This window comes from Callospermophilus lateralis, chromosome 17, assembly GCF_048772815.1.
Source record: "Callospermophilus lateralis isolate mCalLat2 chromosome 17, mCalLat2.hap1, whole genome shotgun sequence".
NCBI classification, from domain to species: Eukaryota; Metazoa; Chordata; class Mammalia; order Rodentia; family Sciuridae; genus Callospermophilus; species Callospermophilus lateralis.
The window spans coordinates 42,891,896-42,911,001 of NC_135321.1; the positions used below are offsets into that span (position 1 = coordinate 42,891,896).

The 19,106-nt window shown below is 40.5% G+C and overlaps 1 protein-coding gene across 2 annotated transcripts in view; it reads left to right on the plus strand.

The window, feature by feature from the left end:
- The window catches only part of Chst9 (carbohydrate sulfotransferase 9), a 207,599-nt gene extending 188,876 nt beyond the window's left edge, over positions 1-18,723 (plus strand). For both annotated transcript variants that reach the window (XM_076837205.2, XM_076837204.2), the window contains one exon: positions 17,632-18,723. In XM_076837205.2, coding sequence (XP_076693320.2) covers positions 17,632-18,723 — 1,092 coding nt within the window. The remainder of the gene's footprint in view (positions 1-17,631) is intronic.
- Positions 18,724-19,106: the final 383 nt, after the last annotated feature.

Sequence of the window (19,106 nt, forward strand, 5' to 3'; positions counted from 1 at the left end):
GACCTAATGACCTTGACAGAAATAATATTCCCTATCCTTAATGGAGTGTGTGCAATCATGGCCCAGATGTCTCCAACCTGAGCCAATCTTCCACCCTACCCTCTGCCCAAGTTCCATGGGCCCACTCAGGCCTCCCGTAGCAGATTGAACTTCAGGGAGATTGGGGCTCCTTGAGTCCCCCAGCCCCAGACTAGGTCTTGGTGGAGTTTCCTTGAAAACTGAAATATTTAGACATACAGAATATAGGCCTCGATTTCCTCTTTTGCTCTAGGTCTCACAAATGTTGGAGACAATCCTACTCAGATATCTGCAATTTCAAAAATTCATTATGTGATTCTAATGAAAACACAATCCTGAAGAACCTCTCACCTGTAGGCTATAGGATAGATTTCTAACTTTTGAGAAGAAGTCCAAGGTCATTGGATCTTGGTACTTCTTTAGAACAGCACCCCCCCACACACAACTTCCTAGAATATTTCCCATCCTATTCTTTCAGGAAAACTATTGTGCCATTTATTAAGCCATCCCACCAACACACCAGACCTCTTTTCTGCATGCACAGAATTTGTTCATAAGAGATCTAATTCGAGTATCACCTCTTCCATGGAGTATTCTCTGTCACACAGCTAAGAATAATCTCTCCATCTCCTGAGGTGCCTTTTTATTTTGACTCCCCTTTGTTGTAGACTTTTTTATTTTCTACTCTGTATTCCAATTATTTATACCCCAATATGATTTTGGTAATTAGAGAGTTATCACTCTAACAGGAAGAAATCTCATTTGGTTCATCTCCGTATCCACTGCTAGGCCTGGCATGTCATAGGGACCCAACCAATTGCTGATCAAATGTAAAATCTTCTGCTTACCAAATTAATACCCTAGTAACCAGAGGGACCACTAAATTTGGGCAGTCTGCTCCCTGTACATTGCCGTGTTTAAACCTGCTGTGTTCTTTAAGGCAGGAACCAGGTATTGTTCTTTTCGTTTCCCAAGTGAGTAATCTAAGCCAAAAACAAGAATCAAAGGCTTGGAAGACCCACATTTTCATTTGACTTTTCCGTCCACAATCCATATTGCCTGCAGCATGTTAAGCAGTTTGCTTAGACTTGGGTACCCGATTTCCTTCTTGAATGTGAGCATGCCAGGGGCATTCACTACTGCCTTTTCAGTGCAGCATGAACTTTAGAACTTCTAAATTTAAAGCAGGATTGCATTACCCTGCACTATTCTCACCAAAATGGCCATGCACTCTAGGAGAGGATTTTGACTTAAAAGATAGTTTCTCTTTGCAAGTTCAGCACGAATGGAACAAGTGAAGATCCCATTCCCCTGATTTCCTGTTCAGATTATCATCTAGAATTAGAAGCTGTGCTTTTTAAAATCTATGCAATTTGTGAGTCTTTAAAAAAAAGTGTTTGAAGGTGAAATTGAATGGATCAAAATGTAGTGGCATGAATGGTGGTTAGCAAAGAAGAATTTATAAAAGCTGGTCTTTATTAAATGTTAGATGGCTCCAAACATAGAAAATGCATAGGTGTAAATACCAAAGAATCCCCCCTTTAATTGGAAGCCAAGAAAATTAACATATTGTGTAAGGGCATCTGTGCAATGTTATATAGATTGACAAGACAAAGGGAAGGTGAGTAGCTGCCCCCCCAGGTGTTTTAAAGCATGAACAACAAGTAGGAAAGAGTGGTTGGAATGAACACTGCAAGAACTATTGGCAATCAAATATGCCAATGGTTTTCATTCAGGTGCTCAGAATGAATTTGAATAATTGCAACCAATGGTTGTTCTGGTCATTCCATTATCTATATCCCATTTAGTTGTCACAACAACCCTATGAGGATTAGTAGTTTAATCTCCATTTTCTACAAATAGAAACTCAGGCTTGAAGTCAGGTTTAGTAATTCTCCAGGTCCTACCATGCTTAGCACTAAATTAATAGTAATAGAGAGCATTGTTATTAAATTTTTTATGAACTTTCTGTGCATAGACACTAAATTTTATGCTAAATTTTACATAAAATTCTCTCATTTAAAGCTCAGAGCAGTAGTCCTGTGAGTCAGGTACCAATCAAGGGATTTGAGATTAGTGAGATTTCACAGACTACCCAAGGTCATGCACGTGGTAAATGGTGACACCAGAGTAGAATTGGGCAACCCATTTCTATTGCTTTCCATACCTTTACTTATGGGTGCATAGATGGTGAGTGCAGAGCTCAAATATGAACCCAGATGTATCTCATTCTGAAACCCTTTCTCTTCACCATTCTGCTAAACAAATACTTTCTCTACAAATTGTTCTATTAACTAAACCAGCCAACTTAATACTACCCTCATCAGTACCCCAATTTTGACACCCATACTGAAGCAGTTGGCTATGACTCCTTGGAATATAGATACTTAAGCTGTAGTATGTCTTTTTTTCAAAGTGGCTTTTTTTTTCTTTTTTTTTTTTTTTAGCAATCAAGATGAGTATACTCCCTCCGGGGTCCCTGTTGAGCATTAAATTACTTTTTAATTAAATAAGTAAAAAAAAAAAAAAAAAAATCAAGTGAATCTGGTCTAAGAGAAAACTATTTGTCACCTGAAAAGAGATTAAAAACTAGGGGGAAAATACACATTGGGATAATCTGTTGCCCACTGGCAATTTTTCTCAGTGAAGCCCAAACAAAATATCATGGATGTAAAGTAAGAATTGAAGCAGAAACCTTTTATCCTCATCTACGATAAAAGATTCTCTTTTTTTATATATATTCCAGAAAATCATCTTACTTCTGAAAAATCTCCTAGAAGTTCTCTATTGTTAGCAGTGATAGTGTCATTGTATATGTACTTATGTGAGAAAATATGGGGTACTGAAATGCTATACTAAAAATGTAGCGCTTATTTAAAACAATAAAAAAATGGTTAATTTTCCATCTAATAAAAATGACTCACAACACTTACGACACTATTATACAGAAGACCAGAGGAATCTAGCCCATGAACAATCTTCTGGTCAATGGTTCTTTTCTTTTTCCTCCTGTTGTTTGCATTATTCTGATCCTTGTTAACTTGCTAGTATCGGTCCCTGAAGATAAGCTGATGTAACTAAAATTTTTGCACTTAGTAAATTTATTAGCAAGATAATCAGTGCCATCATTAAGGGTTATTCTATTAATTCACAGCAACAAACCTCAGTAGCCGAGTCTTCCTGCCCAGAACACCATGAACAGAGAGGTCCTTCAGCATTTCCTAACTCAACCACCATCTCCACATCAAAGCCACTCACTTCTTGAGTCAGAGCTATGTTCGAATGAGCCACAGAGCCAGTGTGTTTTCATGTTTGGGTTTATATTCTAAAACATTGTGTTGTTTCTTCCTTTGAACTATTTTACCCATGTTTTTCTTTCTTCTTGTGATAAGGAACTGAATGAGGCCTTCTCACTTCCATCAAGTGAAAACCTGATCTCTTTTGGAATTGTGTGGAAGAGAGTCTTGAGTTGTCATGACTTGGGGAAAAAAAAAAGTTGCTTTCTTTCTTTCTTTTTTATTTTTAATTTGTTCTAATCAGTTATACACAACAGCAGAATGTTCTTCCATTCATTGTACACAAATAGAGCACAATTTTTCACTTCTCTGGTTGTACAAGAAGTAGGGTCACACCATTCGTGTAACCTAGGGTAATGATGGACCTAGGGTAATGATGTCCGTCTCATTCCACCATCTTTCCTATGTAAGGTCATTAGTTGAGATAAAAAAAGTTGTTTTAAGAAGTAGTGATCATTAATATCAGGCCAGTTCTGGAAATTTTCCATTATTCATGTGGTCTGGAGCCCTCCGGGCGATCCCTTCCACAAACTGCCCACATGTTTGTAGGTATTGTCTCTGTATTTTACTGAGGAAATGTTCCTTGGCACGAATGAGAATGTCAAGAGTAAAAAGAAATGCCCAAGAGTTTTCTACCTCTAGCCAGGAAGAGAAAGTGACCACAATTGTCCCTTTTATTATGTGTAAAGTGAGACCGATTCTATTTAACCTTTATTTTGCAAAGTAGTACTTATCAGAAAGCAGATTTCTGGGAAGGACAAGAAACACAGACAAAAAGTGAAAATTCAGAGTATCAGGAATTACCCAATGAAAGCTACCATGTCTTAATGTGGAAAAAGTCATTATCCACAGAAGTGCTCTGTTACATTCTGTGGTCAATCATCAAACAAAGATGCAATAAACAAGATTCTTCACTGTTTCGTCACTATTGTGTCTTGCTCAAAATGTATTAAAAGGGAATATTCTCATCAGATGATTACTGAATAATTCAATTAGGACTATGTTCTGTGGATGTGAAATAATGTAATTTACTATGTTGAATGATTGGCCAATCAGATTTCTCCCATTTTCTAAGGCAATGGATTAACTAAAATGTGACCATAAACAAAACAGTTTTTATTAGGCATAATCTACTTTGTAAACAAATGAAATTAATTATTTGCCTGACCTAAAGTTTTGAAAATGAAAGACCCAAACTGAACACATGCTTCCAATTTCGATCCTGTTACTTAGATGACACTTAATATAAAAGTTACAATTTAACTTCCCCTCAAGTATTCCATACTTGAGACTAAATGACTCTTAGAAATATGTTCATCAACAGATGGGAGCCACTTATGGCCTCATAAACTCCAAAGCAAGTGAAATTACCCCAGCAAAATAGAAAGAGATGACAATAAAGCCTCATCTGCTTATCTCAGTCATGATTAATACATTGCATATTGGTTCAATGATGCAATGAATATTGACAGATATTCACCCTTCTTCATACAAGAGAAATACCGAAGAGACAAATGCTAGTGATGTATGCTGTCCATCAATCAATAAGTAATTTCAGCACAAGCCCTGTGTGTCGAGCCATGGATGTACTACGGAAGGTATGGGGGAAAGTACCAGCATAGCTCTAAAGGAGCTTTCTGTCTTGACAGACAAGTCCAACACACCACCTGACACACTGCACAGAATAGCAGAGAGTGTGTTATTAGTAATTATGCCACAGAGATAATGAGAGATTTTGGAGGAATCAATGAAGAGTACAGTGGTCAGGGAAGAGTCACGAGGGCTTTGAAAATCACGTATTCAGAGTCAGAAAGAAATATAACATGGTAGCCTGGAAAAAGATCTCAGGTAAATGAATGTGAAGTTTTTCCCAGCACAGTAGCCTATATTTTCCCTTTCTCTCCATCCCCATTGGTACCCATCACCAATCCCTCTTCCAGCAACTCTGACTTCCTCCACTCTTTCCATCGCCAGTCCATTTTCCACTTGACCAGCCAAGTGAGCTTTATAAAATGTAAATTGAATCACGTGATCCCCATGTAAAACGTCCATCGGCTTATATCATATCTTGGGGAAAATCCAAAGTCCTTACCATGATCTGCTACATTGGTCCTGCCCTCCTCTTGGATTCCGTCTCATCTCACTGGGTGGATCTCACTCGTGTGACGACCACACTGAGCTGCCCTCTGCCCTTCCTCCTAGCCAGGCCCATTCCCATGGAGAGCCCACAGGCATGCACTGCCCATGCCTGACATACTTCATCCATTCTTTCTTGTCTTTTATCTCTCAGCTCCCCTGGCTCCTCCACAGACATCTTCCCTGGACATCTATTAAGGGCAGCTTTCCCCACTCTCCCCCTGACACACTCGATCATCACTCTGCTTTACTACTTCATACCATCTACCTTTTCCTTGTTCACTCATTTACCCCTTTATGATCCATCTTCACCCACATAAACATCAGCACAGCAAGAACATGGGCCATGTCAGCGCCATTCACCCTCCAGCCTCGACACCAGAAAAACAGTGCCCATGCTAGGTGCTCAATAAAAACTCCTCCAATGACTATGTTGCTTCATTCATTCTTCCAGCTGCAACAATAGTCTGGGCATGGGAAGGAAATATGTCTAAGTAAAATATCCATAGTGGTAATGAACATTTGAGGTGGGAGGAATAGAGTTTGGTGTCTGAATAGAGAACAGGACTGAGTAGGCTCAGCCAAGGATCATCTCAAAGCCCCCAAGGTTACTATAGAAAGGGGATACTCTTTCAAGGAATAAATAATTTGTGGCAAAAAGCTGCATTTAATAAGTAGACACTACATATCAAGCATTAGATGTGTATTTCTTTTTTTTTTTTCCACAACCTTACTAGGTAGGTATCATTATCTCTATCTTTAAATGAGAGGTTGGTTCAACAACTCCAAGTTATTCAACCAGGTATCTGAACCCAGTGAAATTGATTTGAGAGAAAAAGTTCTGACTCAGAATCAATGGATGGCTGCAAGTAAAAATCAACCGAGTCTGATCTTCAGAGCTCTCTCTGTCCCATTTCACAAGTTGTTGGGTTGGTAGAGGGGTGAATGCATGTCTCACCGCCAGCCTTGGCGCGCAGGGCTTCTTTTACAAATTGGTCTGTGCACCTGGGGATTCCAAAAGTTGTCCTCTTCATTTTGGAAAAATGCAGGGTAGGCAGCTGAAAATACCTTGAAGAAGATACTAAAGAGATAAGTCCCCCGCTGAAGGTAGGAGGGCTTGATTAGTGGAGGAGAATGAAACCAGGGTCCTTGGCAGCTACCACCCAAAGAGTAATAAAGCCCCAGAGAAACTAACCAAAGTGCAGTGTGTGGAGACATTTTGCTTCCATCTCTCCAGACATCCACCTAAGTTACTACCTAGAATATAGAACCTGGAGTTTGTTAGCTATGAGTTTGTTAACTAGGTTTCCAAAGAAGACAGGCCTGCTGATATGAACGGGGAATGAGAAGATGCTGCCACTGAGTACTCAAGTGTCTTCTTACTTGTGGTGGGAAATAGATGTTTTGCCTCAATGTATAAATTGCCATGGAGACGGCATCATAGTGTTAGTGTCTTGGAGATAAAAAGGTCCTCTGGTCCCCAGAAGTTTACCAGGGGTTGAAAGGTGCCATCATCTTGCCTCCTTTCATCTCCAGGTCCAGGCATACAGCTTTCAAGTGCCCACATGTTATCATATGTTCTCCCAGATTGGCAGCCACTGAAATGTCCAGATGCAGAATGAATTTTCTTGAAAAGGCCAACATGGATGGAGTGAAGACACCTCACTCCATAACCACCATATCTGGGTATGCATGTTTCTAGAGCTAATTTGGAAGCACAAAAGGAGATCAAGATGCCACGAAGATAAGAAGCTTTGTTCCCAGGCTGGCACCTCTGTGAGGTTTATGCTATATGAGGAAAGACCCGACAAATAGGCAGGGCTAGCTGACACCAGAGTTTTCAGGAGCAAGAACCCAGCAGAGCACAGGAGATCTTCCATTCTTGGTACCCAAAATCATATAATTTAACTTGGAGAAGAGAAGCAACTAAAAGTTGGGCAATAGCTACTCTTCACACTAACTAGACTTGACTCAGGCACAGTTGGCCATCTCAGGGTAGCTCAGGGTGAAGGATGGCATGCACCTGGATCTAACAGCAAGGAAAGACTCATACACTTATAGATGGGGTGATGCTGAGAGGCCAGTGTGTGTCATATAGTGAGAAACTGATGGTCTTAGAGCCAGACAAGCCTGGATTTTAATCTCAGCTGTAGCAATTTCCAGTGAGCAAGTTGTGACTCTAACCACTGGTAGAGCTGGAGTGAGGACTCCAATCACTTATGTTAGTGCAGCGTCTGGCACACTTGAAACACACATGGATCATCAGCCAGAGCTCACTGTCGCCACACAACCCCTCCCTACAGCGTTGGCTTAGGAGTCCTGGCAGGGTTGGAGACTGACACAAGGACCTTCCCTGCCAATTGGTCTAGATTCCTCCCTCTCGCACAGGAAGGTGCATGCTCCAGACCTGGGCATCTCAATGTAGGGGTCATGATACAGGTAAGGCCAAAGGGTCTTCCCACCGGCCTGGCCAACTGATCCCAAAGCGCCAGTCTTTTCTTTGGCTTTTACAGATGATATTCAAAATCATATATTTTCATCTTATTACAGTACTGACTATAGGCCAGTTACAGTGGCCTAAGTTATTGGAGGCCCAAGCCTAAGGAAAATTCCTATATGGAGCCTGAGAATCCTTTCCACCTGCTATGGATGATCCACTTTCCTTGCATGGGAAGTAGATGAAGTTGATAAGTTGCGATGGTCTTTTCTAAGCAGTTGATGTCAAAATGTGTTTGCTCCTTCCAAGGAGCAGATTACAGAATCGAAGAAAGAGGATGATCATACAGTGCCTGCAAACCTTTGGAGAATTTTTGCTTGCTTTATGATACCTGAATCTCTAGAAATAAACCAGGCATACTCTTAGCTATCCGTATCTTGGTATAAAAGAGAATAGTAATTGGAATTCAGCAGCAACCCCTGCCAAGATGCTGGTGCTCCAAGAGTTGGCAAAGCCGTTGGCATTGCTCAAGTAGCTTTGGACTAGTGGGCAGTGGGTGGGGGGAGAAGCAATCCCCCAGGTGTCTGCTGCTTTCTGGGACTGGACTCTGTCTAAAGGAAGTAATGGAAAAGGCTAGAGTGCCTCCAGCTCCCTCCCCTCTGCTAGCTGCAGGGCTGCACTTACTCAGGCTGAGCTGCAGGTGGCAGACACTTCCCTGGGATCCCCCAGGTCCCCAAGGAGCTCATTCTGGATCAGCCCCAGGAAGTGAAATTGTGTGGCTCTGAAGGCTCTCTGCTCTAGGCCAAGAGATCAGGATCAGTGCCACTCATACCCACTTCTGCAAAGAAAAAAGAAGACACCATGACCAAGGAAGTGGCTGCTTCTGATGACCATTTCATTGATACCTTGAATCGAGTACTATTATCTCCACGAGAGAAAATCAATTTGGGAAAATGCTCAAAAGCATCAAAACTTTAGAATTAATAAAATAATTGCCTTAAAATAAAATTGACAAGTTTTATTCAAATGCATACACAGAGAAGCCCTTCCAAACAGCCCTTCGGTGAATTAGACAAAATTGTTCAAACAGAGCCCTAGTCACATCAGCAGGACAAACTGTTCCACTCCTCTCTGCCTGTTTTGCAGTTTGTTTACGTCTTCGATTCCTCCCTTAAATTCTTCCTCAGACTGAAATCCTGAAAAGAAACTTAACATGACCTTCGGGTCCCCATGTCAGGATCCGCTGTCACAAGCAACCTCTCCTCCTGGCTCAGGACCCAGGGGACCAATGATGACACCAAAGTGTGAGCCTCCTGCTCTCTCCTGAAGGTTGGAGAGGCTGATATGAGTAAAACTGAGTTGTCAGATAAGCAAGTGACAGAAGCCAGAGGGGCGTATGTCACTCAAAGGTGCTGAAACAGGAGAATCTGATCTGGGGCTAGGAGAGGCTTAACCCAAATAAGACCAATGGAATGTATCCCTGCAATGTCCTGCCACTCTCACACTTGGCATTGCTGCCCCCAAGGCTCAAGTAGCTTTAGACTGGAAGGCAATGTGTGGGGACCCTGGATATGTGCTGCTTCCTGGGATTGCTTTCTCGCTTATGCTAACACCCAGCTCCTCCAATATCTTCAGCATCTTAATTAGAATATTCTCTTGGACCTCTCCCATTTTAATTCTCTGATGGCTCCTAGAAATAAATCAGGCCTCTCTGTCTCTCTGTCTCCCAATAAACTTTCTCCATATTTTCCAGATGAGATCCCAAAGGGGGTCTAATATGCTATTAATTTGGCCAATTACTCTCCACCCACCCAGGCACTGTTCTGCTTCAGATTTCCTTCTTGGCTGCCAACTGGCCTATGGATAAGCCACCCGTAGGTCCAATACCCACCCCAACACTGCTTACATGCACAGAGTCTGTTGCCACGGACATTTCAATCTGAAGTTGAAAAGCAGTATACTGGATGGTAAACCCAGTGCTGAGGGCAAATTGGAGAAGAAAGTCACAGAGAGAGACTGCATTGACAATGTGAGAGGCCCATTGTAGTCAGACATAGTATGTCAGTCACTGTACTATGGATTTTATAGCTGTATATAGCTAATTAATTCCTGAAAGATAATGTCTTATCTTTCTCGCCACCAGAGCATCAGAAAGATGAGATTTTCAGCATCATCCTTGGTAAATGGTCCAGAGAGGACTCCTGTCCAAAGTCGGTGGTCCATCTTAGGACTGCCTTCTGTCAGCAAGGGATTCTTACAAATCTCTGTAGTCTAGGTCAGCTCAGTAGGACTAGGGTTCCTCCTAGTTGTAAGGTATTCGTTCTCCCTTGACCCTTGAGCTCCAAGTGTTTATTATACCCGTTCTCTCCCTCTTTTCTTTTTCCTCTCTTTTCTTTCTTTGCCTTTGTCTTCACTTCAATCTTTTTTTTTGTTCCCCAAGTTCTCTGTTGTGTTCATTCTTCTCTCCTGCCTCTCTACATTGCCACTGAACATTTATCCTATAGTCTTAACTTTGCTAAGTGTTGCAAGCGAGAGAGAAGGAAGAGGAAGGAGAGATGGGGGGACAAAAAAGCAGAGGGGGAAAAACTAATATTTACCTTGAAAATGCTTGTCACATAGAAGTTGCTCAATAAGTAAATATTCATTGACTGAACCAATAAAAAAAAACTAGCATTTATAAAGAACATGTTTTGTGTTAAGCAATCTCTACATGCATTTCCTGTAATCCAACTACTGGATTACAGTTGTTTATTATCTCCGTTGTATGGACAAGGAAATTGCAGTTTCAAAAAAACAAAATAGGTTAAGCAAGTTTACACAGATAGAAAATGACAGATCAGGTGCACAAACCAGTTCCTCCCCGACTTGAAAATCTAGAATAGTCATATGTCTGATGTTTTCCTTACATCAGTTCATTTAATGGACATTAAACAAGGCATACACTGTTTGACATTTGATGAGTTGAACACAAGCCAGGCGTGACTATGGCAGAGGTTTGAGGTTCTGCTCCAGCAATAGCTGTGTTATCTTGAGCAGGTTGCTTAAACTCTCTGAACTCGAGGTCCCTCATCTGTAAAATCTGCATCTCATCTTTGGGTGGATGTAGTCATTAACTCAGCTCGTGACATGACCCACAATTTTAACTGGGCAAATAAAGTGAAGAACATTCTAGAGGGGGGAAATAAAAGGAGGAAATGAAAATGATTTTGTATGGTGCTTTCTCCCAGAAACCTTCCCTCACCTCTGAGCACCTTTTCTTAAGGCTCTCCTGGTATCACGTTCTGCCTTGGTCATATCCCCTGCCATGAGTATGGTAATCTGGGGTCTTCTTATCTATATCTCCTTCCCCTCCTGACCATGAGGTCACCCAGTAGAAATCAGGACCTAGTATTTCTAGATAGTCAGATCTCCAACCCACAGCCCAGGGCCTGGCACACCATTAGGTTCAGGAAACATTTTCTCAATAAATAACTGAAGGTAGGAGTGGGTTGGGTGAGGATGCACAGCAAGGTGTGTCAGAGGGCCCTGGATATGGGACGCCATACTCACCCCAATGTCTGTTGGAAATGAGGCTGCAGACTTCCCCCTCTTTCAATTATACAATCAACTTCTGGAAGCCTCAGAATCAAGATGTGACAGGAGTAGCTGTGCCCATCGGGACCAAGCATGCCTTGTATCCTCAGAAAGGACTGACTTTCCCGCATCCCACCCACAGCCATCATTTATTAACAGCTAGAGACAATGATGGCACAGAGAAATGTAACCACATTCATATCGAAATTCAAGAAGAATCACAGAAGATACATTTTTAAAAGCAATATAATAAGATTAAAGAAGCTAAATGCTAAGTGAGATGAAAGGGGACATCACCCTCGAATCACTAATATTATCATCATCAAATTTGTTCCTTGTTCATCAAGATCCCCTCAATCCCAAAAGACATTTTGTACAAAGTCTAGGACACTCTCAGAAATGGCATCAATGGCACAAATGTGTAGTCAGCATGAAAGGCACGGTGGGGACAACATATATATCTACCACAAGTGCCATGCTTCAATTTATAAAAGCAAGCAGCGGAAAGCAAATGAATCATTTCTGAAAGATGGCTGTAATGCCATCACTTATGTGCCAAATATTTTTATAAGGCTTTTGTTTCTATTAATGCAAGTAATCCTCACCACCTGTGATGTAGTTACTGCATTTAGCCTCACTTTTCAGATAAAGTAACTGAGTCCCAGGAAGCCCAAGAATTCTGCCTGCAATCATGTGCCAGGTGCCATGGCCTTCCATTCATAGACAGGGGACCTTCTCAGAAGAAACTAGAAATCCAAATGTGTTCCTGCAACTCAAGGTTGGGTCTAGACCAAGTCATGTGCTGCCAATCTTACAAAAGGACACCTGAGGTCTCAGTATGACCCACAATTCCTCCTACCCCATGTTCCATAGAGCAGGAGACATGGAGATGCCTGACTTTCTTGTACAAGGAAAAATAAAGTCCTGGCTCTCTTAAAGAACTCAAACCAGAGTTTGAGTAAACTCAAAACATTTATTTATAGAGCAATAGCTTTTATAGTCTCATTCCCTTTCTCCTACACCCTTCTCCTGGTAGAGGGGCCCTCCCGTGTCCTGCCCTAGGTCTCTGCATGGTAAAATAAGAACAGGAAAAGTCTTTCAGCCAAGAAAAAATTGGGCTCATGAATTGTCACATTTTCTTTAGATGAATGCCTTAAACAAATTATGTAGTGTTTTTGAGACTCCATTTATCATCTGTAAAACAGAAGTGAAAGATGATCATGGCAGTACACGCAGTGTGTGTTGTGGGTCAGGCACATAGCGGGCACTCAGTAAATGGCAGACAATGTAATTACTACAGTACTCCCTAGGCAGTGCCTTCAAAACCCACAAATTCAGTTAGCACTCCCACCAGCCATTTCTGCTGTTCTGACTCCTGATAGCAGAGTGCTGGAACCTATGGTCACATATTAATTAAGTAACTATTTGCTGAGTATACATTTCCCTGTGAGCACATTAGCTCCATGTGGACAAGAACCACACTTGTCTTGCCCACCAAGCAAGCCCTGACATCCAGCAGAAACTTGACATTTACCAGGCTCCCAAAGTTTGGCAGGAGAAAATGTGAACCATTCATTTCCATGTTGTAGATCAGAGAAGAATTCACAGAGGACATATACTTGATGCAGAGACCTTGAAAAAAAAATAACATGAATGAAGTTTTCAAATACATTCCAGAGTTAATGATTATTCCACAAGTTTTTACCCTTTGACATATTTGAATGTTTTCTGAGGTTATATATCTTGCAACTAACTTTGCAACATCCACTCTTTTAGAAGTATTTTTGGAAAACTAAAGCCATAGCTTACAAATAAAGAAATCAAATAACAACTGTAAGCTGGAATGAAATTAATTTTTTGCATACATGGTACAGACTAATTGCAAAAGTCTTTTAGAAGAGAGTAGAGTCCCTCAGTGGAGGTCTGAGTGGTTCCATGAAGAAGCTGGGATTGACCTAGAAGATTTTGAAAATCCCAAGAAAGAAGTAGGTGATGGATGGGAGGAGGCCAAGGTTGGAATCGAGTGGGGCACAGAATTTGTGTCGAAAGAGATGCAAGAACACAAAGAAAGGAAGCCAGTAGCACCAGGCTGAAAATGCCAGCTAAGAAATCAGGACTTCAGTTTATATCTAGTGGATCCAGTCCAAAATTTAAATGTTAATGGATGTTAAAGGATGAAAAACGAAGTGTTTGGGGAAGACTGATTTCATAATAATTTGCAGGAAGACTAATTAGAGCTAAAGAATATCCAATTAAGAGGTGATAAATTTTAAAAGATAGAGGCATTATGAAATATAGACTAGCCAATTTACTTTCTGATTATGAAAGCAGCTCTCAGGATTTTGTGAGTGGTTGACCTGAAAGTGATAGGACCATCTCAGAAATAGAAAAGAGTTCAGGAAGAACCTCTGGTGGCTAGATGCGTGTTTTCTTCAGGGGTAATCAGAATGAAGTACCCTCAGGAAAATGGAGGTATCAGATTTTACTCTTTTTCTTACTGTTGTTATTCTTATTAGGGTTGTGGTATAAGCCTCAAGGCTAACATGCCATTAGTTTTGATATTAGTGATCCTCATACCTTACTGGGATTGGAAGGAAATGGAAGGGGTGATAAGGGGAGGGACCAACAGATCCTGGAGGTAGGTTTTATAAGCTGAGTGATGCTAACATGAGGGATTCTGGAAGAAGGTCTGGTGACCTTCTTCCCATGAGGGTTTGTTGGGTACTGGAGCTACCACTTTAGACAATTAACTCTTTTCCTATATCTCAATTCAGTCAGAGTAGAGAAAATTGAACAAAGCTGAATAAACTAAAATGAGAATAAAGTTTGACTTGCAATGAGTGACGGATTCGTCTCCCAGGTAGTCAGCTCCCTGGTTAAACTAATCCTGAGAAAGCTTCCTGATGCTCATGGAATTCTAGCAAAGGGAAGTGGATAAGCAGAAAAGGTGTTTCATCTGGTCTAGTCGGAGTGGATATGAAATTTCTACCTTATATTCAGTCTCTATCTCTTCTTACTAGTATATTCAAGTCTACCATCTTGTTTTTCTCCCCTGGATAAAGGAGGAACTCTCCAGATCATAGCTTTTTTTTTTTTTTTAATTCCCTTTGTTATTTTCTAATTGTGTGGTCCCCAGAAGCCTATGGAACACCAGGATAGCTTTTTAAAATTAAATCCAGGAGCCTCTCCTTAGAGATTCTGATTTAGTGTGACCCCAGGAAGGCCTGGGAATCCAGAACACTAACAACCCCTCCAGAGACTCCAAGGCAGCACTGAGTGACTTTGAGCCAATCTGATTTGGCAGGCAGGTAAGGCTACATGCCTCCACACCTACTCTAACACACGCAGCTAGGCATGTGTGTATTTTATTTATTTTCTTTTCTGCCAAAGATTGTTTGAACACAGATTTTTCAGTTCCTTAACAAGAAGTGGTCAATTATTTATCTAAGTTAACCTTGACTTTTGATAAATGCTGTGTGTTTTTTTTCCAACAAGGTCATAAAACAATCATTTGGAATCCCACCATTGAATAATAACCACATTTGTACTTTCCACAATTATTTATTGATCATCTTCTACGGGCCAAGCACTGTGTGTGCTGAGCACCCTGAGAATGAGAAAGATACGATCTCTGAAATTAGGTTCTAGTGTGATGGAGTGGGGTGAAAAAAGATACCATAGAAGTACCTAAAGTGAAGTCATTTCTCATTACCATTAGAGCTATAAGGAAAATCAGCAGGGTGCTACAGGAAAGAATGTTGGGGAACATAGTTTAGCCAGGGTGGGTAGAGACAGCTTCTCCATGGAGGTGACTTTCTAACTAGCCAAAGAAAGAAGAACCAGCTGTGCTGGCTGCTAAGAGCTCAGGTAACAGTTGAAGGGGTCAAAGAACCCAAGAATGGGAAATAACAGTGAGCTGATGTTAATGGCGGACTGGGAGATGGTGAGGGTGAGACAGGCCCTGTTGATGGCCATAGTTATGTGAAGTGAGAACTCCTCTGTTAAAGGCGGGGTGGTCAAGGAACTCAGTTTACTGGCCTGAGAGAGAAGTGGTTTCAGGAAATGAAGTTTCATCCACCTGAGAAAGTGTATGGGAAGCAGAGTGGGAGGGTGGGGGGCACGGAGGGGAGGGCAGTTTTCATTTAAAGAAAGTTATGGAAAGCAAACATCACAAAATTCTCTGGAGATCAAAGGGGAGCTTGATGACCATAGAGCATAAGGTCACACTGTGGAGGACTGATTTTGTTTTTGTTTTTGTTTGTGAAGCAGAAGAGCAAATTGATTAGTGCGTATGTAACGATGTACAAATTGCAGTGTGAATCGTAATGGAAAACTGAGCAACCTTGAAATTCATTATGTCACTGGGATAAGTGGTATTACTACTAAACTACTACTACAATAACAATAATTATTATGTATGGTTATAATAGAAGTAGTAATAGAAATATTCATGGCAATTTTATTTTGTTGCTAAATACTATGCTAAGAATGCCCATGCATGTTCCAATAACCCTGAGATCTCTCAAATGTACAGTCAAGTTGTATAGTGTTGGTGACAACTTTATGGACTACAAAGCATTGATCAGAACAAAGAAAGATGTAGGGCTTGGAAGGCATCCTGGTAGTCTCTGGAGAAGACAGCAGACAAATAATTTCAGAGTTGAGAATCCAAATAGATGAGTCAACAGTATGCAAATATAGAAGATTTGGGGCAGCTCCTTCATGGTGCTATACAAGTAGGTTAATGGTGATCAGGAAATATTCTCAATCCTCTTGCACTTGAAAAACAGCAACCCCCTTAAAGCTTGGTGGGTAGAAAGATCAAGAGGCCTGACTCCATCCAGTGCTTCTTTCCTCTGGTCTTTTACTCATTTGCTAAAAAATCCTTGGTCATCCTTGAAGACCTAATTCCATTCATTCATTCCTTCAACAAAATTTGAGAGCAACTACAATCAGCTAGGAACCATTCTAGATACTAGGGAACAAATGATAAATATAAGAAACTCTCCCCACCACTTCCTCTACCTCTAGGCTGGTGGCGTACCTGTGTGTCATTTGTTTTAGCCTACCTGTGTGTCATTTGTTTGTGAAAGTTCCAATACCATGCCAAGGACCCTGCACATTTATCTCTAGGATGGTCTTTTCCATAATCCTTTCCAACTCTAAGAGAGGTCATGCTACTTCTGTGCTTAGAGCCTTCCAAAGGCTCCTTAGTTTACCCAGAGTAAAAGAAAAAGGCCTTACAATGTTTGTCTCTATCAGATATGAGGATCTACCATGATGCCACTCAACTTGCAGGTCTTACTTTACCCAGTTAATGCAAGAGTTATAGGAAGCATACAGTCAGATGAAGAGCACATGATAAATGGGTAGTAGACTCATCCTTCAGGCAAGAGAACTAATATCTCATTCTACTTTTTCTACTATTTTACATAGCAGAATGTCAACTAGACTTTTCTGGATTCCTTCATTATTCTTCACTTTGGAAAGAGGGAAGTTCTCACACATGAATGAAATTATATGATATTATAACTCTAGGTCCCAAATTATTGTGATGAATAATTTCATAATAAAACATTTTCCAAGAGAAAGAGATACAACATTTTCAAGTGCTTGGAAAACTAAAATGATCATCAAGATTTGATCATTGGCCTGTTATATTTTTAAGTTGTAGCATATGACTTTGAACTATACTGGACATTACAGTCGCCAAAAACCAAACCAAAAAAAAAAAATCAATCAAATATAACTATGTTTTATACCTACATTCTGATGCACTAAATTAGTACTTGAAGATAATATGCACACTAAAATCTCAAGAATCACTGATGCACAGAAAAATTAAGCTACATATGATTGCACCATAGGCAAAATCAGGATTGAAATCCAGGGCCCCCTTCTCTCCATCCTGTAGATACTATTTTTCATTTCAGTCTGTTAATCCTGTTTGTGTCCACTCCGGGTGCCATTTTTCATTTCTCATTGTTGTGTTTCAGTGGAGAAGCTTCCAACAAGATATATGTTTAGCATGCCTTGCTAAATTGTTTCTGGCAGCTTACATGAAGTTATATGCTCTGCTCAGTCATATTTTAAAACAAACGTGATGTTTCTTATCTAGTATGCCCACACTTGTGAATGTGCTTCCAACATTTCTCCTTTCTATTTTAGCAGAACCCCAAATTTCACATGCCTGAGGATCTGAAGGAAAAAAAGGAAAATCTACTCAAGTTCCAGATACCCACTGCGATATTAACCAAGAACAGCCACACACAAGGAGAGGATCAAACTCTGGGTAAGATTTCAGGGTCATCATCAACACATAAGTTGACTGAAAAACATCAAGGAACCAGGACTGTTTTCAAGAAGTTCAACGAGATGAACTGGCCTTTGGACATTCGGCCTTTAAACAAAAGTTTAATTAAAGACAACAAATGGAAGAAAACTGAGGTGACACAAGAGAAACGCAGGTCTTTCCTTGGGGAGTTTTGTAAGAAATATGGCGGAGTGGGTCATCCCCAATCCCATCTCTTCCATATGGTATCCAGGATCTATGTAGAAGATAAACACAAAATCTTATATTGTGAAGTGCCAAAGGCTGGCTGTTCCAATTGGAAAAGAATTCTGATGGTACTGAATGGATTGGCTTCCTCTGCATACAACATCTCCCATGATGCTGTTCACTATGGGAAGCATTTGAAAACGCTAGATAGCTTCGACTTAAAAGGGATATATACTCGTTTAAATACTTACACCAAAGCTATATTTGTTCGTGATCCCATGGAGAGATTAGTGTCAGCATTTAGGGACAAATTCGAACATCCCAATAGTTACTATCATCCAGTATTCGGAAAGGCGATTATAAAGAAATATCGACCAAATGCCTGTGAGGAAGCATTAAATAATGGGTCTGGAGTCAAATTTAAAGAATTCGTCCACTATTTGCTGGATTCTCACCGTCCAGTAGGGATGGACATTCACTGGGAAAAGGTCAGCAAACTTTGCTACCCGTGTTTGATCAACTATGATTTTGTAGGAAAATTTGAAACTTTGGAAGAAGATGCCAATTACTTTTTACAGCTGATTGGTGCTCCAAAAGAGCTGAAATTCCCAAACTTCAAGGATAGGCATTCTTCCGACGAAAGAACCAATACTCAGGTGGTGAGACAGTATTTAAAGGATCTGAGTAGAACTGAGAGACACTTAATCTATGACTTTTATTACTTGGATTATTTGATGTTTAATTACACAACTCCAGTTTTGTAGTTTGCATTTATTTTCTAAAGCTCTATATTTACTTAATGTCACCCTCAAATCAGCTACTGTAATTTTTCTATGATTCTCTGTGTGAGGGAAATTTAACTGGGTGCAGTTGTTTTGATTTAATGATAATTTTTACCAAATGGCGTGATAGCAATTGGCACAAAGTTATAAGAAAATCACCTATTGAAGACATGTAAGCAACCCACATTTTTGGAAAAGAGCTGCTTTAGCATTATGGATCACATTGTTGAAGCAATAATCTAGCCAGCTGCTACATTAACTGAAAAACAGCCTCTTGAGATGGTAAAATAAGGATTCTAAAATAGCATGGATGTGTATCTATATTGTGGAATTCACTGTCTGAAGTGCATGAATCTATTTTTAAC